This window comes from Odocoileus virginianus, unplaced genomic scaffold (genome assembly GCF_023699985.2).
Source record: "Odocoileus virginianus isolate 20LAN1187 ecotype Illinois unplaced genomic scaffold, Ovbor_1.2 Unplaced_Contig_11, whole genome shotgun sequence".
NCBI lineage: Eukaryota > Metazoa > Chordata > Mammalia > Artiodactyla > Cervidae > Odocoileus > Odocoileus virginianus.
Window position 1 is genome coordinate 1,042,695 of NW_027224328.1, and position 24,622 is coordinate 1,067,316.

Here is a 24,622-nt window from a genome sequence, read left to right on the forward strand (position 1 = left end):
CATAAATCCACTCTTTGGCTTTTTCTTAGGGTACTGCCATAACCAAACACACTTTTCATACTCTTAGCATATAATCCAACACTTTCTTCTTTTCCCTGGAACCTTTAAATGGAGCCTACTCAGACTACCATCTCCGTAATGTTTTTCAGTTTTGAAATCCCTTAGCCCTTGGCTTTTTAAACAGTAATTTTATTTATTTATTTTTGGCTTTGCTGGGTCTTTTGCTGCACAAGGGCTTTCTCTAGTTGTGGTGAATGGGGGCTACTCTCTAGTTGCAGTGTGTGGGCTTCTCATTGCCGTGGCTTCTCTTGTTGCAGAGCATGGGCTCTACTGTGTGGAGGCTTCAGTAGTTGCAACACGTGGGCTTAGTAGTTGCAGCTCCTGAGTGCTAGACTACAGGCTCAGTAGTTGTTGCACATGGGCTTGGTTGCTCAGCAGGATATGGTATATTTTGATCTTTCCTGATCAAACCCATGTCTCCAGCATTGGCAGGTAGATTCTTTAGCCAGTATGGAAACCTCTTGCTGTGAATTTTTATCTTAGGAGTCTATTGGGAATCACATAGAAGTGTAATAAACATTTATTGAGTAAATGAGGAAACAGTGATAGAGACTGACCAGAAAAAAAAAAAAAGGTTTATTCAACAAGCCTTCAGAGATGTTAAAAATTATCTTTCTCCCATGGAGATCTGAGTCTGTGGAACAGGGACTCCAGCAAAGCAGTTTTCATTGACATGGTCTTTAAGCATTTCCAGTATCTGTGATAGTGGAAAGGATAGAAAGTTAAGATGGACATGGGTTACTGAAGCAGTGAAAATTTCTTCCCTGAGATCTGGGTAGTATACTGTCTGAGGAAATCCAGTTAGCATAGTGGAAATGAGATTCATTACTTAAAATGATCCAACTTGCAGTTCTATGAACTGAGATTTGACTATCAGGGGTTCCTTTTCAATAAAGGTATTTTTCTACAATAAGTTGCACTTTGAGAAGTATGATATCCATGAAAAATATTTAGCCAGAATTTTATGGAGGAGATTTGAGAGGAGACAAAGGGGTTCTCACTCCATCTGGAAGGAGTTTTGCTTACCTTTGCTGCAAGGAGCACTGTACTCAGCAACTGCAAACTCATCTGAATAAAAACAAAAACAGTCAAGCAAAGTGAGAGGGAAAGCAAACATCAATGGGATACAGGTTAGTGAAAGAATCTTTATTGTGGGAAGAATTGTATTAGAAACACCAGCATCATTCACTTGATGTGTTCTTACTGCCTTCTGTCTTCAAATACTGTAGATTATGCTTTCCTTTACCCTAAACCCTTGAAGGGCAGCAGTTTAGATATTATACTTATTTAAATTTCATATTGTCTTATAGTCGATTTTATCTGAAAAGAGAACTAGATATCCTACAGGTGCTTTGTATTAGGAATAGTACATTTACACAATAGGTAATTTCTACAATGTTTGTGTAGAAGACAAAGACTGGAGAAGTAGACTTGGTGGAGACAAAATGAACTGATGAGAGCAGTTAGTTTAATGAACTGGCCCAACATATCTCTCACAAATAAATCTCTGTGATCAAGATTTTAATTTCTGTGTGAACATTGCTCTCACTCACCTGTCTCATAATAGTCATAGACTTTCACTATGGCCGGTTTCAGATCCCTTACTGGGATGTCTTGCAGAACTGTGAAGGTCAAGGTCAGGGTCTCATTTGTGACCTATAAAGCAAAAGGGAATTAAATGATACTCCAGGGAGCTTCTGTATCTCTTCTTTGAGTGAGTTTAAGTATTCATCTATTTTGGGGAAAAACTTTTGTCAACTAAGAGGGTCCTTAAATTGGGTTAAAAGCTCTCAAAGTAGATGAAAACTTCCCCAAACTGTTTCTTAAGTAACTAAAACTATTCATACACTCCCATTAATGTGAGTTCATGGCTCTGTTCATAGAGGTGAATGATGTATGCCTTTTATTGTTTGAATACCTATGTATATTTTTAAGTATCAGAATTCAATATTTTCACTTCTCTATCTTGCAGAAATACTTGTTAACTCAAAATACATGTATATATATGGCTGAGTCCTTTCGCTCTTCATCTGAAACTGACACAGCATTGTTAATTGGCTAATGTGTGCATGCTAAGTCGCTTCAGTGTGTCTGACTCTTTGCGACCCTATGGACTATAGTTCACCAGGCTCCTCTGTCCATGGGATTTCCCAGGCAAGAATACTGAAGTGGGTTGCCATGCTCTCCTCCAGGGGATCTTCCTGAATGAGGGATTGAACCCTTGTCTGTTATGTCTCCTGCATTGGAAGGTAGGTTTTTTACCACTGGGCCACCTGGGAAGCCCAATTGGCTATACCCCTGTACAAAACAAAAAGTTAAAAAAAAAAAAAGGAATATAAAAGGCAGATCGTTGCAGACTTAAGTTTCATAAAATTGTGAGCTATAATATCCATCAATATGGGAACGAATAAATTATGCAACAACACACAACTATAACATCAGATTGGTTTATTGGTGGACTGACCCTATATTTTATGGTATAAGTCCTTTCTGAGATTGATAGTATATTAGCCTTTTGTTTTACTGATATGAGGCTGAAATTGTGTGCTCAGTCATGTCCAACTCTTTGCGACACCAAGGACTGTAGCCCACCAGGCTCCTCTGTTCATGGGATTTCCCAGGCAAGAATACTGGAGTGGGTTGCCATTTCCTCCTCCAGGGGATCTTCCTGACCTGGGGATCAAACCCTCATCTCTTGAGTCTCCTGCATTGGCAGGTGGATTCTTTACCATTGATGTCACCTGGGATGTTGATATAATAATTGACTAACCCCAATGGTTGCTTCCTTCTAGTATGCAGTATTTGCAAAATAACTTGTGCACATAAATCAGCACCTTTTATGGAGAATTTATTGCTTTTGGGGGGTCCTAGAAATATTCATATCCAAATATTATATATAACAAGCCATTTCTTCTCATAGTCCTAAATGAAATTATAAATAGAGGAGAGGAGAATATTCATTGGAACTAATGTTAGAATGCTCAACTTTTTAGTATGGAGGTGATGTCTCTGAAAATGTCTTAATTCATTTCCTAAGTAGCTCACTATCTGTATTTTTTTGCAGCTAGATTGGTAGGGTGCTCACCTTATCCAGATAAATCAAAACATGGTTGTTGCTAACTTCTGTTCGGCTCACATCAGATCTTTCAAGCTGAAGAAAATCAAGACATTGTAAATGTTAATAAACAGATGAAAACCCTGGGGAACCAGAGAAAAGAATGTTTACTACCAAACTAAGCCTGAGGGTGAAATTTCTTGAAATGCTTCTTATAAGTAAAGACAATAATGTGGCAAAATTAAAAAGGAAAGGTAATTGGGATGCAGGGTTTAATATTAGTATGGTATAGGACCTATATATAAAGTTGATTTATTTGAGGAACAGGGAACAAAAAGACTTGGAAATTACCCATATTTCAAGGTTCAATTCACATTCCATTCCTTTATGGAGGCTTTTTTTTTTTTTTAACTTTTTCTTATTCTCAGTTTTCTCTGTACTTCTGTAATAGTTCTAGTTTATGTCAATTTTTTTCATATTTTTTCACTAGTTCATGTGCTTATGCTTTATTTTCTGAAGATTATAAGATCCATTAAAGTAGGAGCCTGCCAACACTTTTTTTCCTATTAGATGTGGCTCCTAGCATAGTGCTGTTCATGACAGGAAACAGACTGTTGCTGTGTCACTGAAGCAGTGGACAGTAAGGATGCTGGAGCTGGCAAGGTCACCAGATTTGCCCAGGAAGTTCAGAAGACTAAATTAATATGATATGATCTCTAATACCTGCCACCCCAGTATGATCTATGGTGAAAGAACAGTCTCAAAATTGTCTGAATTGACCACTGAAGTTAGTAGTGAAAGACTAGTTAATGATAACAATGCTTCATTAAACTAGAACAAAATGAGAACATTTTACAGACCATTTGTTTTTCATGGGTGGCAGTTTAAAATTAATATTTCAAACTAATATCTTAATGGAAACATGACCAAAAAATCCATCACAAAATTTTGAGACCCATTAGAGCAAAGTTTAATGAGAAAACAAACAAGCAACTCCCCATACAAACATGCTAAATTATATTTCTGCATTTGGTGAAAGTAATGTCTTTGGTAGGAGTTGATTTAATAGTATTTTATATTAATGTCTTAGTCTAGAGATATATAAAACATTAGATCCAATAGAGTCTCCTGGGCTTATTGGAAACCTACCATTTTCACTGTTGGTTTCAAGGGAATGAAGCCAGATACCATCTTCACATCAACAATTGCCATGTTGGAGGCTGGACGGCTTCCGATATAACTAAAGATCCAGGGAAGAAAGGAATTAGGATTTTCTGTGTCATTAAATATTCTTTTTCTATGTCCAGTAAGCACATAAGAGCCCCGAAAGGTATCAGAAAACTTCCTAAATTTCTTATCAAATAGCTCAAAAAACTGGCTGTGCATTAGAATCTTCAGGGGAGCCTGTTGAAGCCACAGAGACCAGGCCTTACTCCAGACCAGATAAATCAGAATTTCATGGGTGTGACCTCTGAGCATCTGCCTTTTAAGAAAGCTCTATAAGTGATGCATCGTTGGGCAGTTCAGTTCAGTCGCTCAGTCATGTCCGACTCTTTGCGACTCCATGAACTGCAGCATGCCAGGCCTCCCTGTCCATCACCAATTCCTGGAGTTTACTCAAACTCATGTCCATCGAGTTGGTGATGCCATCCAACCATCTCATCCTCTGTCGTCCCCTTCTCCTCCTGCCTTCAGTCTTTCCCAGCATCAGGGTCTTTTCAAATGAGTCAGTTCTTCACATCAGTGGCCAAAGTATTGGAGTTTCAGCTTCAGCATCAGTCCTTCCAGTGAATATTCAGGACTGATTTCCTTTAGGATGGACTGGTTGGATCTCCTTGCAGTCCAAGGGACTGAGTCTTCTCCAACACCACAGTTCAAAAGCATAGATGAGCATGAGACTTCTAATCTATCCAGTTATTTGTTACATGTACTTTGTCTTTTTTTCCTGAATAATATCCCCAATCAGGTTATAATAATCTTGTTGTTGCTGTTTAGTCAATAAGTTGGGTCTGACTCTTTGTGACCCCATAGATTACAGATTGCCAGGTTCCCTTGTCCTTCACCATCTGCCAGAGTTTGCTCATAATATTCTTATGGACAGATACAAATAGCCCAGTAATTATTTGAAACTTGCTGCATATGTATGTATTTCCCCCAGATTGATTATTTTATATATAATCTGAGATTTAATTATCATCAGTGGGAATTCTAACTAGAGAGTCACTACTCCCTTCTATTCATACTTTTCAAGAGGTCTCCACCTTTGTCCTGGATAAAGCAAGAATAATATCAGATTTCATGACAATAGAATGAAATCAGGATGAATCATTACTTTAGAATAAAGTCAGGAATTCAGGTTAGAGGAAAGGGGTAATATTCTTTATGTAATTATTATTGAGAGGGATTAATAAGCTGTAAATAAGGAGATTAGACACTTACAGATCCTGCAGTGGGTGATATAAAATGTAAACTCCATCACTGAGAAATTCTGTGTCAACATGGGAACAGGTTGCTTTTTCAATAAATGCAGAACAGACATTCACCATCACTCTGCTCTGCTTAATGTGGAGTTCTAGTGAGAAGATTGACTGTTATACCCAGAACTACATGATGCAGTCAGAGGTCTTACCTGACACTCAGTGAGATCTGGAAGCTGGTGTGGGCTTTGGGTCCATCACAAGTTTGGGGCAGAGTCTGTACCTCCAAAGCAAATGGGAACTCGTCTTTTTTCGGGAGAACATTGTATTTCAAAGATGTCTGTGGAACAGATAAAAATCTGTGATTTTCCCTTCTCCAGGACTCCTCCCAGCTTCCCCAACTCTTTCATTTGCCCCTTCATTTGCTGAGTTAGGACTTTTCAGTGACCATGGTGATGCTGGACCTTCTGTCTGCAGAATCTCACCTGGAGGTAAACACATCCTTCTCCTGTGACTGATATGCTGTACTCTCCAGGCACCTCTGGCAATGAAACCTGCTGTAGTAACAGGCGGTTGCTGTTTTCCACTTGGAAGTTTGTGGAAAATGTCCCTGAAGACTGGATGGTCACCTGTGCAGCCTTCCCAGTCCTGGTGAAAGTGGCTGCTCCGTATCTGGACAAGGCGTGGAGAGCTACTACTGTGTCCTGGAAGAGACAGGTGAGAGGACCCACTTAGGCATGACAACCCTTGGAAGACCCAAAAGCCCATGTTAGTGAATAGTGAAAGTCACTCAGTCGTGTCTGACTCTGTGACCCCATGGACTGTAGCCTGCCAGGCTCCTCTGTCCAGTGGAATTCTCCAGGCAAGAATACTGGAGTGGGTAGCTGTTCCCTTCTCCAGGGGATCTTCCCAACCCAGGGACTGAATCCAGATCTGCATTGCAGGCAGATTCTTTATTGTCTGAGCCACCAACGGAGCCCAAGAATACTAGAGTGGGTAGACTATCCCTTCTCCTGGGGAAATTCCCAACCCAGGGATAGAACTAGGGTCTCCTGCATTGCAGGAGGATTCTTTACCAGCTGAGTTACCAGGGAAACCCACAATCTATGTTAGTTGTCACAAAAGGAGCTTTGGTTTCCTATTTCCTGTTCCCCCTCACTATTTCAGTAGTAGAATCCTCATTTTAAGATTGATTTTACTCCCTAGATAGATGACAGAACCATATCCTTTGCATATCTGCCTTGGACTGTATGGTTCTGTCGTAGATCTATCCTTATTTTTCACCATCCTCAAATACTAACATTTTTCCTCATTTCAAGTTATTCTTATCTTCATTTTTTTCTTCTCATACGTGTTTGTATCTGTTCAAACATTTTGCTATCTGAAGGCAAAGTGAAAGGTTCTGGCTAAGCACAGACCTGGGTGGAGGAGAAGCCCCCCTGGGAATTCTGCTGCTTTGAGATCCACTTCACGGTGCTCGTGGCATGGGTGAGGTCCTCCAAGGTCGGGGCAGGCTGGGCCGTGAGGTAAGTGAGGAGCACGTAGGCTGTCATCTCCACCTCTGCAGACGGAGCCCTGGGTTGGTAAACATCCTCTGTGAGCACCCTGGGTTTCTGAGGTCGTGTCCAGTGGATGGAATTATCTGGAGGTATGAAAAAGATTTGTTAAGTGACCACATACTCATATTCAACTTCAAGTAAAAGTGCAGGAGCCAGACCTGAAGTGAGGGCTGCCTTCCAACGATAGTCTGTTAAACCTTATCTAGATGTTTTTCCTTCTATGAAAAGCTGAACTTGACTTCTCATAGAACTTGGGCTAAGGCGGTCATGTTGCTGGAGTCCAAAGCCTACAGCCATCCAAGCTGTCAAATGGTTGCTGCAGTTGTGTTTGTGGAAGAAACAGCCGAGCAAGTTCTCTGATTGGTTGTAGTAATTTCCTGTATCTAATGTTATTCCGACCTTGTCTAGGGTTTGTTCAATTTTCTATAAAGCCTGTCTTTGGAGATTTCTTATGAGGATCACAAATCACATGAGATAATGGAGTTTTCATTCATTAGATTAAAAAAAATAGAGTAATTCTCAAAATACCAAAGGCTGACAGGGTATGAAATAACAGGAGCTGATTTATACTGCTGTGGGAAGTAAATAACTCTTTGGAGAGTAATTTGGCAGTAATCCGGCAAAGAGGAAAATGTACTGAGCTCATGAATCCAGCAGTTATGCTTTCCAAGTTCAAATTAGACAAACTCAGGTATTACCCCCTCAAGGAGAATATGAGTATTCATTGCAGCATGGTTTGCAATAGAAGTAAATAAACAAGAAAAGATCCATGAGAAGAGACACTCTAAGTTATGACCTTTTAGTTTATTGTAATGTATTATGCAGTAGTGAAAATTAACACACCTGTACAAGGGACTCCTTTCAACCTAATGTTGAACTTAAAATACAAAAGGCAAGTAGACAGATAAGGATCAAGTAGAAATATTTAGAAGGATGATAGTTCTTATCTAAAGATGAAAAACATAAGTATTTTGAATATTATTTAGGATTACACATGCAATAAAAAGATAAATCCATGGATATTTTAATGACAAATTCTGGATCAACTACTTTTTAGAGTAGGAATGGCACCCCAGGGGTTTTTCCAGCATTGGTAATATTTTGTTTCTTAAGCTGAAAGGGAGGTATTAAAGGTATTTTGTTTCTTAAGCTGAAAGGGAGGTATTAAAGGTATTTTCTAATTATTCTTTGTGCATTTTTGTATATCTGAAATATTTCTCAATGCATTATAAGAATAAACAACTAATAGCACTGTCAAGGGAGAAAGGCAGGATATGTTTTATTGTATATCTTATTATTTGCATCTTATTTTTATTTCTTCTACCTCTCATATAGGCCATTATATAAATAGAAATATTGTGTGGATAATGAATAGACTTGTCCAACATCATCAGTCTTGTGAACTGAGCATAAAATACTAGAATTTATTCGTGGGGTTACTTCCTTCAGTCTTATGTTTAAAATGATATGATACAGCCGCCCGGCTAGCTCAGTTGGTAGAGCATGAGACTCTTAAAATGATATGATACACTGGTTTAGGGTGGGGCATATATTGAGAACTGATATCTTAATCAATAGCTAATACTTGTATAGCACTTGCTCTGGGCCATATACGTTTTTTAGCACTAGTCTTCAGAGGCCAAGCTTCTTACTATTACATATACTGCCTTTTATCTTTGGATGTGTAACTTGAGTAAGAAACTTCAAGTCTATAATGATACAGAGGGACTTCCTTGGTGGCCCAGTGGTTAAGACTCAGCCTTCCAATGCAAGTGGTGTGGGTTTGATCTCTGGTCGGGGAACTAAGATACCACATGCTGCATAGTGTGGCCAAAAATTAAAAAAATAAACAAAATGTAATTATAATGATATAGTTAAAAGAAGAGAGGGAAAGGGATCCTGAGAGGGGGTCATGGGAGACTTTTGGTGTGGAATTCTTAGTCCCGAGAACGTGGGATGGGAGAAAGTTCCCAGGTATACTCTCACCTTCCTTCACGGCTTCCTTATCCAGTGACGTGAGTACCTCTGTCCTCCTTTCCTGGTTACCCGCCAGGGCAAAGGCATAGGCCAACAGTGCCTTGGTGTAGACATGGCTGCCTTGGGATCCTTCCTTGGCTGACTTCCACGCTGAGTCCAGGCAGAACAGGGCATTGCGGACGACAGGGTGCTGGTGAGGGAGAACAGGAAGGGAGTGAGCTGTGTGAGCAGGGAGGCTGGGGCCCCCAGGTAAACACAGACCACAGTAGAGAGGTCAAGAAGTTGTTCAGAAGCATTTGTCCCTCTAGCCTTGTTCTTATGGATGGCGAGAACAGTATTTTTTTAAATTAATTAATTAATTAATTAATTTTACTTTACAATATTGTATTGATTTTGCCATACATTGACTAGTATTTTTTAATCTGTTAGTCTACATTCATAATGCAAGAATATAATCCATATCCTTAGAATTCATTCTATGTGTGTGTGGTGCTGGTAGTGAGGTTGCTAGGGAAGAAATAGACTAGGGCCATCACTGGGAAAGTGTAAATGTTTCTTAGTGGTTTGATCAAATTCTCTATCGATCTGGGAAGCATTGGCATTGCATAGAGAGAAAGCTGAGTAAGGTGACATTTCAGACAACGTGTCAGCAGTTTCACTGCATCCAGAGCAATGCTTTAGCCAGGACACTTACTGTGACAGGGAGAGGCATCTCTAGAAGGGCGATGGTGATGTAGGCAGAGAGGGTCACTTCATCATCCACCCCACCCTGTAAACATGAGACAGAGATTTGAGAAAGAAGGACATTTATAGTCATACAGCTTACCTTAGGAAACAAGAAAAATCTCAAATAAACAATCTTAATCTTATGCCTAAAGCAACTAGAGAAAGAAGAACAAACAAAACCTAAAGTTAGTAGAAGGAAAGAAATCATAAAGATCAGAGCAGAAATAAATGAAATAGAAACAAAGAAAATAATAGAAAAGATCAATGAAACTAAAAGCTGGTTCTTTGAAAAGATAGACAAAGTTTATAAACCTTTCACTGGACTTGTCATGAAAAAAAAAAAAAAAAAAAAAAGGGAGCAGGCAGGCCCAAATCAATAAAATCAGAAGTGAAAAAAGGAGAAGTTACAACCGACACCACAGACATACAGAGGAGTATAAGACAGCCTACCAGCAACTATATGTCAGTAAAATGGACAATCTAGAAGTGGACAAATTCCTAGAAGGTGCCACCTCCCAAGATTGAACCAGAAAGGAATAGAACGTTTGAACAGACCAATTACCAGTACTGAACTTGATGATCAGTAATTTAAAAACTCCCAGTAACTTCTGAGAATGCTCTTCATCAGCTCCTTGTATTCTGCTGTCATGGGATTTGTCCTAATCCACATTCATGACCGTGGGGCAAAGTATCATAGTCATCCTAAGTTCCATCCCCTCTTTCTGATGCTGCTATCCAGGTTTTATTTTCATCTGATACCTTCCTTAAGAATCCCTAGGTTATCACTTCCTCTCCTTATCCTTGTGGACAGTGTACTGGACAAACCGAAACCAGCTCTGGGAACACTTCACCTTGATGGCATTGTTAAGCAGAGACCCAGAACTCCTGAAACAGCCATTGCTCTTCTGCTTTTGGGCCAACCAGGTGAGAGCTTCAGTAATATGTGCTTCATCAATGAAGATATAGCCTCGAGCCTGGGCAAAACTCTTCAGTACAAAGGCCGTGAGCCTGCAGGGGAGAGGAAGTGAAGATCACATCTATGTTGGTACAGTGATTTCATAACCACTTCATAGCAGCAGCCTGCATAGGACACGTCTCATACTGATGTGAGTCATCTAACAGACATACTTATGTACTTAGAGCTTCCATTGCCTTTACTTGATGAGTCTGCTGGATTTAGTACAGTTGACTCTTGAACAGCATGGTTTGAACTGCACTAGTCCACTTACTCAATGGATTTTTTTTTTTTTTTAACAAATATATACTAGAGTACTACATGATCCCCAGTTGGTTGAATCTGTTGATGGACAAATAGTATAGAATTTTCCACTGCTGAAGGTTAGCACCCATAACCTGCATGTTTTTCAAGGGTCAGCTGTACTCTTAATGTTACTTTTTTTTTTCTATTTATTTGATTAAGGCTTTAAATTTTTAGTGATTTTCTTTTGCAGATAGTAGCATCTTCTCATGCATAGGTCTTACATGAGGTACCTTCTGACACTGTTTTGCCTGAGGTATTTCTTTTTTGATTTTTTCTTATGTGGGCCATTGTAAAGGTCTTTACTGAATTTGTTACAATACTGCTTCTGTTTTATAAAGCTTGTGGCATCTTAGCTCCCCAACCAGAGATCAAGCCTGCACTGCCTGTGTTAGAAGGCAGTCTTCACTTCTGGACTGCTGGGGAAGTTCCTACCTCAGAGATTTTAAAATAATGTTTGATATCACTGGGACCATCTCATTTCTTTCCTCCTATTGGTGAGTTTATTAGTGATCAAAGTGAATCTGATCCAAAAAACATAAACTGAAGTTAACACAATTTATCTGGAAGTTATGTGATATGGTCACTGGCTATCTCATTTAAAAAGTCATGGTTATGGAGGCTGTTTTTTAAAAAAAATAGCTATTTCAGAAAGAATACCTTGGTATATTATGAACAGGATGAATTCTGGGGACAAGTCTAACATATGTGTATTCAAATCTCAGCTTTTTTGCTTGTTACCTTGCTAGTCTTGTATATTTATCCAGTATAACCAATATAGGCTTAATGATAATATCTGATAGGTTTACTGGGAATATAATTTTGACTCTATATGTGAGAGAGCTGACACAAAAATAGAAGCTCAGAAGAGCTGTCTTTCCCTTACCAGGTATTGCCCTCACTGTTGCTGTGATGGTCCCCAAAGGTGCTGTAAGAGCCGTCGAAGTGCTTGTAGAGCAGCTGTCTCTGGTAACCTGGAGTGGGAGGTTAACGAAGCAACATGACAGATTGTACATTGCATGGCCAGACAAATCAGCAAAATGCCCTGGCATTTGGTGCAATTCCCTAAAGTTTGCTGCCATGTGTGGATGGTTTTGAGTCCTAAACATTTTATTGGAGGTTGGACACCGGATAAGTCCCATGAAATTAACTGTCATAGTATTCTTATTATTGTAAATATCCTAAAATGATATATTTACATATCACAGAATGGATAAATAACTCAAGCCTACTGGAGAATCCAATCTGTTGTTAAAACTTTAACACTGCAAAGTTTTCATGCACTTATTCAGTCACTCACCAGTGTTGAGGTAGAGGATCGCCTTGGACTTGAGTTCTGCAGTCAGCTGCTGTGTCTCATTTAGATAATCCAGAACATAGATGTTAGGGGCAAAGAGGGCCATATTCTGTTCTCCACAACCATAGGGCATTTGGAGGAGATTTTGTGTGTTTCGCATGGCAGAGCCTAATATGTCTCCTAGGAAATGGGAGAGATGGGAAGTCATAAAACTTACAGATTATCGTGTATTGGAATCATTAGGAAGAAATGAATAATTAGCTAAGGTAAAGAAAGGAGCATTTTTAGGAAGGGCGAGTCTTTCAAGAACAGAGGTATGATTAAAAGCAATAAATAAGTCCAAAGGAGAAGAGAACAAAGAAATTAAAATTAGAGCTGTTATTTTGAGAAAATATTTATGGAAAAAATAGTAGATATTGTCTAATACAGTATACCAGTCCCCTGTAGTCCCCTAGGGCTGGAGACTCACCCAAAACTGAGAAGGAGGCTCGGGCAGATTCTTCCACCACGTTTGGTGGCAGCTTCAGAGATAATGGTTCAGACACCTTGGCACCTAGAGAAAGAAACAAATCAGCCATAATGAAAATGACTTCTACTGTATATCTTCCTAAAGAGCTCCAAGATCCAGAACTAGAACTATGTCTTGAACCTAAACTTCTTCTGAAAAGTTGTCCCTCTTTTAATATTCCAATTTTTTAATATCTTCAACATATATGAATGGGATTCTGAGATTTCTAGAACCTTTCCTTTCCCATCCTCCTTGTGTGTGGAATTGTAGCCAAAAAAAGGCTATACATTGACTAGTGCCTGTTATGTCGTGATTCTGTGTAATTCCCACAAGGGAAGCCCAAAATCCAGTTTTTTTGGGGCTTTCCTGATAGCTCAGTTGGTAAAGAATCTGCCTGCAATGCAGGAGACCCTGGTTTGATTCCTGGGTTGGTGAAGATCCGCTGGAGAAGGGATAAGCTACCCACTCCAGTATTCTTGGGCTTCTCTAATGACTCAGCTGTCAAGAATCTGCCTGCAGTGCAGGAGACCTGGGTTCAATCCCTGGGTTGGGAAGATACCCTGGAGAAGGGAAAGGTTACCCACTCCAGTATTCTGGCCCGGAGAATTCCATGGACTGTGTAGTCCATTGGGTTGCAAAGAGTCGAACACGACTCAGTGAGTTTCGTTAAGACCAAACTATGGTCGGAATATCTTGGTGGTGGTTTCAGCTGTCACTGAAAAGTTCCTGAATTCTACCTTAATGCTCAGTCTTTACTTCCATCAAATTTCACCAGATATGAAGACAGTATTTTTATGGAAACTCTAGACAGGGGGAAAGGGGTGAAGATGAGCAGTATTTGACTCACTGAAAAGAAATTAATAGTTGCTGATAAGCATACATTTGATGGCATTTTAATATTGGTAAATGACCAGAAAAAAATGTAGTATTTATCATCATACCGCATCCCATCTTTATAGACTAATAATGAAACTTTTGTTAAAGGGCACAAAGTATCAGTTATACAAAATGAATAAATTCAAGAGGTCTATTGTAAAGCATAGTGCCTAGAGTTAATAATACTGTTACAAATTAATAATAAGTTAATAATACTGATACGAATTTATCAATACATTATTTAAAAATGTACATGGATAATTATTAAAGTATTAAAAAAGACTGCAAGGTGGTGACAATAGCCTTTAAAATGAGGTTTTGATTTTTTTAAGGAGAAAGTATTTTTGTATACCTAAATATTTGCTAACAGGATATATCTTATATTACAAAAACATAATAAGACAGTGAGAGGAAACTGTTGGAAGTGATGGATAAGTTTATGGTATAGATTGTGGTGACAGTTTCACAAGTGTATACTTCCTCCAAACTCATTAAGTAGGATACATCAATTATGTATGTACTATCAATTATATTAATTACATAGTCATGTAGTTAAATTTAATCCTGTAGTTAAATATATAATTGTGTGCTAAATATACAGTTATATTAATTATATATTACTTGTATGTCAAAAAGTTCTCTTACATTCAAAAAACTTTTTGTAAGAAAACAGATGACATAAGCAAAGCAAAAAGACAAATTCCCAAATGAAAGGAAATATTTACTACAAATTACTCAATAGATAAAGAATCAATGTATACAACTGAATCCAAAAAAACCCAAACTACTCCAACATATTGAAAATGGTCAAAGGATATGAAAGCAATTCATAAGTGTGCAAAAATAAGTCATCCTAATTTTCAACTAGAGAAATGTAATTTAAAGCAATAATACTTTCTTTTCATCCAGATTTTTGGTTAAAATTTAAAAACTTTGATGGTAACCAATGCTGGTGATCATGCAGGAAAATATAAACTGGTGGAAACAGAAGCATATTTAGGTAATAGACTTTGTTCAGTTCTGTTAAGACTAAGAATATACATTACTGGCTCTTAATTAGGAATTTCACATTTTGGTATCTACCTTAGATACACTTGTATATATACACAAGGAGGCATCTATCTATCTATCTAGTCCAGCAAACAGTTGGAAAAACCAATTTGGGAAATGCTATAAAACCAAGCAGAACTGTGATAGTTTGAAATTAAAAGGAATTATCTAAATCTATAACTTAACATGGAGAGATTTCTAAGATAAGTCCTTGAGTGAAAAAGAAAGCAAGTAATATGATTAAACTTATCCATTTATGTAAATCACTGTACAGAAACAAATTTATCAATGTATTATTTAAAAATGTACATGGATAATCATTAAAAAAGATTGCAAGGTGGTGACAATAGCCTTTAAAATGAGGTTTTTGTTTTTTTTAAGGAGAAAGTATTTTTGTATTATGTGAGTAATTAAAATTAATTTCAATAAAACTCTGTTGATTAGCTCTAGACACATGAGAGAGAGGTCAGAATGAAAAACTCAGAAATGGAGGAAAATCCATGTTGGATTTGGTAGTAAGCAGTAAGTTCACTTAAATGTAGAAACAAGGCTAAATAATAAGGCAATTATGTTTTTTATAGTACATTTCATATATTAATATGTTAAGTCCTGACATGACAAAAATATAATAAAGAGAAGTGAGTACGAAGAGAAAGGCAAGAAATGATGTTGATCAGACATTGATTTAAGAACACATTGTGTATATGTACCACAGCTTCCTTATCTATTAGTCTGCTGATGGGCATCTAGGTTGCTTCCATGTCCTGGCTATTATAAACAGTGCTGTGATGAACATTGGGGATATACACCATGGAATATTACTCAGCCATTAAAAAGAATTCATTTGAATCAGTTCTAATGAGATGGATGAAACTGGAGTCCATTATACAGAGTGAAGTAAGCCAGAAAGATAAAGACCAATACAGTATACTAACACATATATATGGAATTTAGAAAGATGGTAATGATAACCCTATATGCAAAACAGAAAAAGAGACACAGATGTACAGAACAGACTTTTGGACTCTGTGGGAGAAGGCGAGGGTGGGATGTTTTGAGAGAACAGCATTGAAACATGTATATTATCAAGGGTGAAACAGATCACCAGCCCAGGTTGGATGCATGAGACAAGTGCTCGGGGCTGGTGCACTGGGAAGACCCAGAGGGATCGGGTGGAGAGGGAGGTGGGAGGGGGGATCGGGATGGGGAACACATGTAAATCCATGGCTGATTCATGTCAATGTATGGCAAAAACCACTACAATATCGTAAAGTAATTAGCCTCCAACTAATAAAAATAAATGGAAAAAAAAAGAACACATTGTATTGATAAATTTCTTAGTGTACTGTTTCTATAAATGTTTTTGTCTAGATGAGAAAATTCTCCACAAAGATAAAGCTATATCTTTTACTGTAAGCTTCTTTAGTTCCTTTTTGAATGACTGATAGAATGTTAGAATTGACACCAAACAGTGACAGGACAGATGGTACAGGCTGTGGCAACCTTTTCTCAGGAAGTACCATGGCCTCATTCTCTAATGTGGTTAGCTATGCAAGACTCGGAGTTGCCGTGGCTTGAATTCAGCAGTTCAGCTACTCGTTCTGTATTGTATATTATAATTATATTACACATATGTTACCCATGTTGTATTACCAAATATCCAAGAAAATATCCTCTTTGGCAATATTCATTTTGAATCTACCCACTCTCTATTAATACTTATAACCACATCATACACTAGTCAGAAGGTCATTTTGATAGTTGGACAGGTGCTTAAGAAATAAAGAGTCAGAATTCATGGGATAAGGATAGTCTCCTGATCAAATTACTCGGCTTCTTTAAGAGCCAGTTTCCTCACTTACAAATGGGCTGATGGTTCTTCGGATCTTACCTCATAGGGAAAGTGTAGGAAGGGTATATATAAAATGCCTTGAACTTAAAATATTATACTCTAGTCAATGTCATTTTAATTATGATGGCTGAGTCTTACCTGATGAACAAATCAGGGAGTTGAATGTTACTTCCTTCTCTAGTCCTTCAGGCTTTAGGAGGAAAGAAAAAAGTCAGAAATGAGAAACTTTCAGGACATAGGGGAACTACAGGTTTCTTGATAAAGAAAAGTATTGGAATGATCTTCAAATGTATTATATAAACAAATTGTTTAAGTGTAAGCAATATATGGAGACAAGTTGATAGATGGGAAAGGGAGGGGGAATTATAAAGTTAAATCAAGAGAGACAGAGATGAGAGAGAGACAGAGAGAGAGAATCATATTGTGAAATATCACATGATCATATATTATTTAGTCCTTCTTACTCAAAAGCTGGAACTCCAACTGGATTCACCATTGTTTTTCTTGACTCATTGTGACCCATCAAAAAAAAAAAAAAAAAAAAAAGAAGGCTTACTTACTTCTACCAGCAGGGGCTTGATGATAGTGTCTTTCCTTCCATGCTCAGGGACCACAGGCAACTCATTTCCACACAGCTCTTGAGACTCCACTGCCTCTGCGCTCACTGTGAAATTCACATTCCCTAGAAAATGGGGACCAGTAGAGATGAGCGCCATCTCTGTCTTCTTCCGTGACTCCAAACCCAAGGTTTATACATGTTTAATGCTCTGTGACTTTTTATTTTGGTCTATAAAAATATAGGAGCAGGAATAGAAGTAGCGTAGACTAGAGGCTAATGATACTGAGAATCCAAGGTGGAGATGGAGGTGAGGGAAAGGGGGTATCCTTCTAGACATCCTAGAATTAAAGAAAGAAAAACATTCTACCATCTGGTGGAGTGGGGGGCACATTCTTTGCCTGGATATAAGGATCCCATAGATACATACAATTTTTAGGTAGAGAACTGCCTATAAGAGACTGTCTCTCACCTAAGGACTTTGGGGTCACCGCCCAGGATACGGTCTGCCGGCCATTCCCACAGATGCAGTGAGTCTCTTGTTCCTTGTCTTCTGGAATAGCTAGGAATGCAGGAGAGGCTTCTAGGTGCACACTGACCTGTAACCATGGATGAGACAAAGAGACAAATGAACCAGAGGAAAAGGGAACCAAAGAGGGAATGTCTTAAAGTAAAGCACATTGAGGGATTAAGTAGATTTCAGGTTGCCTAACACTGAAGATAATTTAAATGAAGACAGAGCCTCTTATGGGTGGATCTGACACCTAAATCTTAGTATGTGGGGGTAATCTGCTCTTTCACGTGGTAGGAGCAGAGATGAAGAAAAGTCATGACAGTAGGTTTGTTGCCTGTGGAAGCTCTACTCCTCTGGCTTAGGGTTTTTTTTTAATTTGTTGTTAGTTGGAGGATAATTGCTTTACAGTGTTGTGATGGTTTCTGCCATACAGCAATACGAATGAGCCATCATTGTACACATATCCTCTTCCTCCTGAACCTCCTTCCCACTCTCTTGGCTTAGGATGTCAACCACACCTTCAGGTCTCCCAGCAGAGTATATAAGATTTATAAACAGTTATGGTGAGATGTAAAAATTAAGTTTAATATAATTAATCATATATGAAAAGTTAAATATTATGGGAATTCAGAGGTTGAAATCTTGGAGAACAGAAGACATGAGGATTATGATAAGGTCAGAACCTTGTTTTACATTGTCATTTGGTATTTGGAGATATCAGAGACTGTGGTCATATAACATCTGAATATTTCTGACAGTATTCTCTCCTGATGAGCCCACCTTATACGTAGGAAGTTTGTCAGTATTCCCAGGAATGCAGTTTTTAATTTACTGGGTGGTTACTCGTGTTCAATTTAAGAAAGAGAGGTCATTACCCGGATGCATTTGGGAAGGTAGTTTAACACTGTGGCCTTGAGTGTGAAGGCCTCTCCACGGATCACAGAGTAGGGCATCGTCAGCTCCACAAAGAAGGGCTGGAAGACTCGGAGAGAGGCAGTCGGAGAGAGGCCAAGTCCAGTGTCACTGGACAGGCAGAGGGCCCCGGCCTTCCACTCAGTGATGGTATCAGGGACTGTTACTTCTACTTCATGCACACCTGAGGAGCTGGGGAGGATGGCCATGTGAAAACAAAAAGCAAGCAGTTAAAATACAGGCCTTGTTGTTGTTTAGTTGCTAAGTTGTGTCCAACTCTTTGAGACCCATGGACTAGAGCCCACCAGGCTCCTCTGTCCATGGGATTCTTGAGGCAAAAACACTGGCATGGATTGCCATGCCCTTCCTCAGGGGATCTTCCTGACTCAGGGATTGAACCCATGTCTCCTGCATTGGCAGGCAGATTCTTTACACTGAGCCACCAGGGAAGCCCAAATACAGGCATACCTTATTTTATTGTGCTTTACAGTCCTGTGCTTTTTAATAAATTGTTTGTGGCAATCCTGTGTCAAACGAGTCTGTTTGTGTCATTTTTCTACTAGCATTTGCTCACTTCATGTCTCTGTGTCACGTTTTGGTAATTCTCTCAATATTTCAAACTTTTACATTATTATTATATTTGTTGTGGCGATCTGTGATCAGTAGTTTTTGGTGTTACTATTTTAATTGTTTCGGGGTGCCATGAACTGCACTCATGTAAGACAGCAAACTTAACAGATGAATGCTGTGTGTGTCTGACTGCTCCGCTGACCAGCCACTGCCCTAACTCTCTTCCTCGTCTCAGGCTTCCCTTTCCCTGAGACACAACAATACTGAAATTAGGCCAATTAATAATCCTAGGATGGCCTGTAAGTGTTCAATGAAAGGAAGAATTGCACCCCTCTCAATTTAATAAACCAAAAGCTAGAAATAGGGTTTCCCTGGTGGTTCAGTGGTTAAGAATTCACCTGCCAATGCAGGGGACATGGGTTTGATCCTGGATCTCACATGCCCCAGGGCAACTAAGCCAGTGCATAACTACTTAAGCCCATGCTCCAGAGCCCATGTTCCACAATAAGAGCAGCATTGCAATAAGAAGCCCACATACCACAGCAAAGAGTAGCCTCCACTCTCTGCAACTAGAGAAAACCTGCATGAAGCAACAAAGACCCAGCACAGCCAAAAATGAATAAATGCAATTTTTAAAAAAGCTAGAAATGATTAAGCTTTGTGGGGAATTCAAGTTGGAAGCTAGGCCTCTTGTACCAGTTAGCCAAGTTATGAATGCTCAGGAAAGTTCTTAAAGGAAATTAAAAGTACTACTTGGGTAAACACTTAGATGATAAGATAGAAAATCAGCCTCACTGCTTGACATAGGGAAAATTTGAGTGATTTGGAGAGAAGACCAAACCAGCCACAACATTTCCTGAAGCCAAAGCCTGATTCAGAGCAAGGCCCCAACTCTCTTTGGTTCAACTCTCTTCAATTCTTTGTGGGGTGAGAGAGTAAGGGAGCTGCAGAAGAGGTTGAAGCTGGCAGAGAATGGTTCATGAGTCTTAAGGAAAGAATTCAACGCTATAACATAAAAGCTCAAGGTGATGTAGCAAGTGCTGATACAGAAGCTGCTGCAAGTTATCCAGAGGATAATTAGTGAAGGTGATTACACTAAATGACAGATTTTTAAATGTAGATGAGACAGCCTTATATTGAAAGAACATGCCAACTAGGACTTTCATAGCTGGAGAGGAAAAATCAATGTCCAACTTCAAATCTTCAAAGGACAGGCAGACTCCCTAGTTAGGGGCTAGTGCAGCTGGTGACTTGAAGTTGAAGCCAGTGCTCATTTACCATTCTGAAAATCCTGGGGCCCTTAAGAATTATGCTAAATCTACTCTGCCTGTGCTCTATAAATGGAACAACAAAGCCTGGATGACAGCACATCTGTTTACAGCATGGTTTACTGAATATTTTAAGCCCACTGTTGAAACCTACTGCTTAGAAAGAAAAGATCCCTTTCAAAATACTACTGCTCATTGACAATGTACCTGGTTTCCCAAGAGCTCTGATGGAGATGCTCAATGAGATTAATGTTGTCATCATGCCTGCTAACACAATACTCATTGAAGTCCCTGGATCAAGAAGTAGTTTTGACTTCCAAGTCTCATTCTTTAAGGAATGTATGTTGTAAGGCTTTAGCTGCCATATATGGTTGAGTCCTCTATGGATCTGTGCGGGGAGCCAGCCTGACTGCTCAGGCTCCTTCTTGGCCCTGAGAGAGATCAAGAGGTCCCTCTCTGTCCCGCCACCCCTGATTTATTAAAGTGCAGGTTGGCCTTTCTCACCTCCCTCAAGGAAATTGCTGTAGCGACCTTTTACCCATTTTCCTGACGAGATTGTCAGGCTCCTGTGTATGGTTTACGTCTAGGTAATCTTTAGATAATCTTTAATTGATTGTAATCATGATAATCTTTTAACTGATTGTAATCATACTAAGACGCCAGTCCCTTGCTCTGATAGTCTTAAAGAGTTGAGATAAAATTCCTGAGCGAAGACTAATGCCTGCGATTCTGCACGTATACATGTCCTTGATCTAAATTTAGCGAGTCCTGTTAGCATATATAAGCATGTTACTCCTCAATAAAGTTGTCGGTTTCAGTCGAGAGCTGACTCCGTCCCTCTCAACCCCATCTTTCCGAGTCTTTATTTCTTAGGTATTTCGGCGATTGCGCCCGTGACCAGTTCGTTTGCCGGCAGGCTCCGGCAGATCTGGGCAAAGTCAATTGAAAACCTTTTGGAAAGGATTCACCATTCTAGGTGCCATTGAGAACATTCACGATTCAAAGGAAGAGGTCAGACTATTAACACTAACAAGAGTGTGAAAAAAGTGGATTCCAACTCTCATGGATGACTTTGAGACTTCAGTGGAGGAAGTAACTGCAGATGTGGTAGAAATAGCAAGAGAACTAGAATTAGAAGTGGAGCCTGACTATGTGACCAAATTGCTGCAATCTCCTGTTAAAACTTGAATGGATAAGGAGTTGCTTTTTATGGATGAGCAAAGAAAGTGGTTTCCTGAGATGGAGACTACTCCTGTGGAAGATACTGTAAATTGTTGAAATGACAACAGAAGAGTTAGACTATTACATAAACTTAGTTGCCAAAGCCATGGCAGAGTTTGAGAGGACTGACTCCAATTTTGAAAGACATTCTACGATGGGTAAATGCTATCAGACAGCATTGCACGCTACAGAGGAATTGCTTGTGCACAGCAAGGAAGACCCAGCGGAGTCAATAATAAATAATAAATGAAAAGTGAAAATAAAATACATATAAAATAAATAAGTAATTTAAAAGAAGTTGCTTACCTTACAACCACCAAGTCCCAGATCCATGTCTCAGGGAAGTACTTTCGCACAGTCTCTGTGGGAGGCTCTGCAGTATCCTCAAGATGCATAAAATCACCATGTCTTCCCATTTCAGCTATGACTGTGGAGCAAACAGCAACAATAACTATAAAGAAAAAGCTTATGGAAGATTGTAATAAGTGCTACAAAAGAAATAGGGTGATGAAAAGGATAGGAACTGGGAAAGGACACTTGGGTTAAAGGAAAGCTTCTTGGAGGAGGTGATATTTTTAGGTGAATTCTGAAGTATTACAATAAGCTATAAGTGAGCTGGGGGAAGTGAGCCCCAGTCAGAGAACAGTGAGACCCAGAGGCAGAAAGAATCTTGGATAAACATTGGGGTACATGTGCCTCTTTCAATTCTGGTTTCCTTGGTGTGTATGCCCAACAGTGGGATTGTCATCACAGCACTGTTTACAATAGCCAGGACATGGAAGCAACCTACATGTCCATCAGCAGATGAATGGATAAGAAAGCTGTGGTACATATACACAATGGAATGTTACTCAGCCATTAAAAAGAATACATTTGAATCAGTTCTAATGAGGTGGATGAAACTTGAGACTATTATACAGAGTGAAGTAAGCCAGAAAGAAAAACACCAATACAGTATGCTAACACATATATATGGAATTTAGAAACATGGTAATGATAACCCTGTATGCCAGATAGCAAAAGAGACACAGATGTATAGAAGAGTCTTTTGGACTCTGTGGGAGAGGGTGAGGGTGGGATGATTTGGGAGAATGGCATTGAAACATGTATATTATCATATGTGAAATGAATCACCAGTCCAGGTTCGATGCATGATACAGGGTGCTTGGGGCTGGTGCACTGGGATGACCCAGAGGGATGGGATGGGGAGGGAGGTGGGAGGGGGGTTCAGGATGGGGAACACATGTACACCCATGGTGGATTCATGTCAATGTATGGCAAAACCACTACAATATTGTAAAGTAATTAGCCTCCAATTAAAATAAATACATTTATATTAAAAAAAAAAGAACCTTGAATAGTCTGTGAAAGGATACCTAGAGGCAGAAAGGAGGCTCTGCAACTACTGCATGTTGTATTAAGTGTAAGGGTTATGAACTGAGGTCTGGATTTGGTCTGCTCGTCTGCAGGAGCAAAGAAAAACCATACTCAGACATTATGACAGTGGCTTTGAGAAATCGTTTATAGGAGTGAGAGGATCAAGAATTTAAAAAGCTCTTCATTCCCCAATTTTTATCCATCCTATATATAATAGTTTGCATCTACTAACCCTAAACTGCCAGTTCACCCCTCTCCAACCTTTCCTTCCCTCTTGGCAACCCAAGTCTGCTGTCCATGTCTTGAATCACAAGTTCTTTTTGGTTAATTTCATCATATTTTATCTTTCTTAAAGAATTTGGTTCAATATATTAGGCAATTAATTAATTTTTACCTGGTGAAGCTAATAGTCTTTGAGGCTGTATTCTATATTGTTCAGGCTGTGGACATATCTTGGGTTTATGAATCTTTGAGTTGGTGAATGCCTTCAAGCCCATATCCTGTAAAGGAAATCATAACCGAATCAGTACGTCAATATTTTAAAATATGTATATACCCATTCTTCTTTTCATAGAATTTAACAATCCAACTAGGTTAATATTAAACTTTTAATGTTCACATGAGTAAAAAGGAAATTGATAAAGAGATAATTTTACTCTGGCTTTAAACCTCTTTCAAAGGTAATTATTTTACATGTATGATATTTATAAATATCACAAGGCAATGAATTTCAGTAAAAAGACAAAACAAAATTCGATTAATAGTCCCAGAAGTTCCAGTCTTAGTTATGTTGCTCTCACAGATCTGCTACTATTAGTAGACGTTGGAGAAGTTACTTGACCTCTCTATGTTCCATTGCCCTCAACTATGATAAGGAAGCATTAAAATAAATATTCTTTCCATGGATAATATTTTGTGAACCTTAAGAAGTGACCATCAGCAGTATAAGGGACTTACCTGTAGGAAGCTATACATATCTTTTTCATTTGTATTTGATACTGGGGAATACATGATTCCATTGATATAGACATTGTCACGACTGATGCAGTCTTCATTGTCTTCCTCCTGTTGATTTACACTTGAGGGGAAACTGCTGAGGTCCTTGACTGGTAGCAGGTTATAAACCTGTACAAATGCAAAGGACAAAAGGACAAAATTAAGGACTTCCGTGGAGGCCCAGTGGTTAAGAGTCCACGCTTCCAAAGCAGGGGGCTCGAGTTTGATCCCTGGTTGGGGAGCTAAGATCCCACATGCTGTGCTGTGTGGGGGGCACCATCCCCTCACAAAAGGGTTAAACAATTAAAAAAGCCAAAATTATTTGTGGCTTATTTCTCTTAAGTTCAAGGAGAAAAGAAAAGACTAATCACTGCCAGACTTCCTTTGGGTGGCTCTGTTGCTTAGATAATTTATAGAGAAGATGATTTTGAAGATGTTTAACAGTGTTAGGGGAAAAAAAAAATCCTATCCAAGTACCCAAAGATCATAATCCTTTGTTACAAAATTCAGAGACAAACCCTAGACTCTATGTTGGAATGAAATAAAATTTAATTAAGAGAAATTGAGGTTTGC

At 39.0% G+C, this 24,622-nt stretch overlaps 1 protein-coding gene across 2 annotated transcripts in view; it reads right to left on the bottom strand.

Annotated features, from left to right (window-relative positions):
* Nucleotides 1-564: 564 nt before the first annotated feature.
* A2M (alpha-2-macroglobulin) overlaps nucleotides 565-24,622 on the bottom strand; it is a 66,822-nt gene continuing 42,764 nt past the window's right edge. For both annotated transcript variants that reach the window (XM_070464037.1, XM_070464036.1), the window contains exons 16-36: nucleotides 24,011-24,178; nucleotides 23,448-23,553; nucleotides 21,983-22,103; nucleotides 18,581-18,809; nucleotides 17,664-17,790; nucleotides 17,196-17,317; nucleotides 16,774-16,825; nucleotides 12,819-12,902; nucleotides 12,353-12,529; nucleotides 11,939-12,026; nucleotides 10,646-10,802; nucleotides 9,763-9,837; nucleotides 9,078-9,258; nucleotides 6,951-7,174; nucleotides 6,018-6,236; nucleotides 5,745-5,872; nucleotides 4,265-4,355; nucleotides 3,146-3,211; nucleotides 1,614-1,716; nucleotides 1,087-1,128; nucleotides 565-757 (exon numbers count right to left, since the gene is read on the bottom strand). In XM_070464037.1, the coding sequence (XP_070320138.1) occupies nucleotides 741-757; nucleotides 1,087-1,128; nucleotides 1,614-1,716; nucleotides 3,146-3,211; nucleotides 4,265-4,355; nucleotides 5,745-5,872; nucleotides 6,018-6,236; nucleotides 6,951-7,174; nucleotides 9,078-9,258; nucleotides 9,763-9,837; nucleotides 10,646-10,802; nucleotides 11,939-12,026; nucleotides 12,353-12,529; nucleotides 12,819-12,902; nucleotides 16,774-16,825; nucleotides 17,196-17,317; nucleotides 17,664-17,790; nucleotides 18,581-18,809; nucleotides 21,983-22,103; nucleotides 23,448-23,553; nucleotides 24,011-24,178 (2,577 nt within the window). In that variant the 3' untranslated portion in view covers nucleotides 565-740. The remainder of the gene's footprint in view (nucleotides 758-1,086; nucleotides 1,129-1,613; nucleotides 1,717-3,145; nucleotides 3,212-4,264; nucleotides 4,356-5,744; nucleotides 5,873-6,017; nucleotides 6,237-6,950; nucleotides 7,175-9,077; nucleotides 9,259-9,762; nucleotides 9,838-10,645; nucleotides 10,803-11,938; nucleotides 12,027-12,352; nucleotides 12,530-12,818; nucleotides 12,903-16,773; nucleotides 16,826-17,195; nucleotides 17,318-17,663; nucleotides 17,791-18,580; nucleotides 18,810-21,982; nucleotides 22,104-23,447; nucleotides 23,554-24,010; nucleotides 24,179-24,622) is intronic.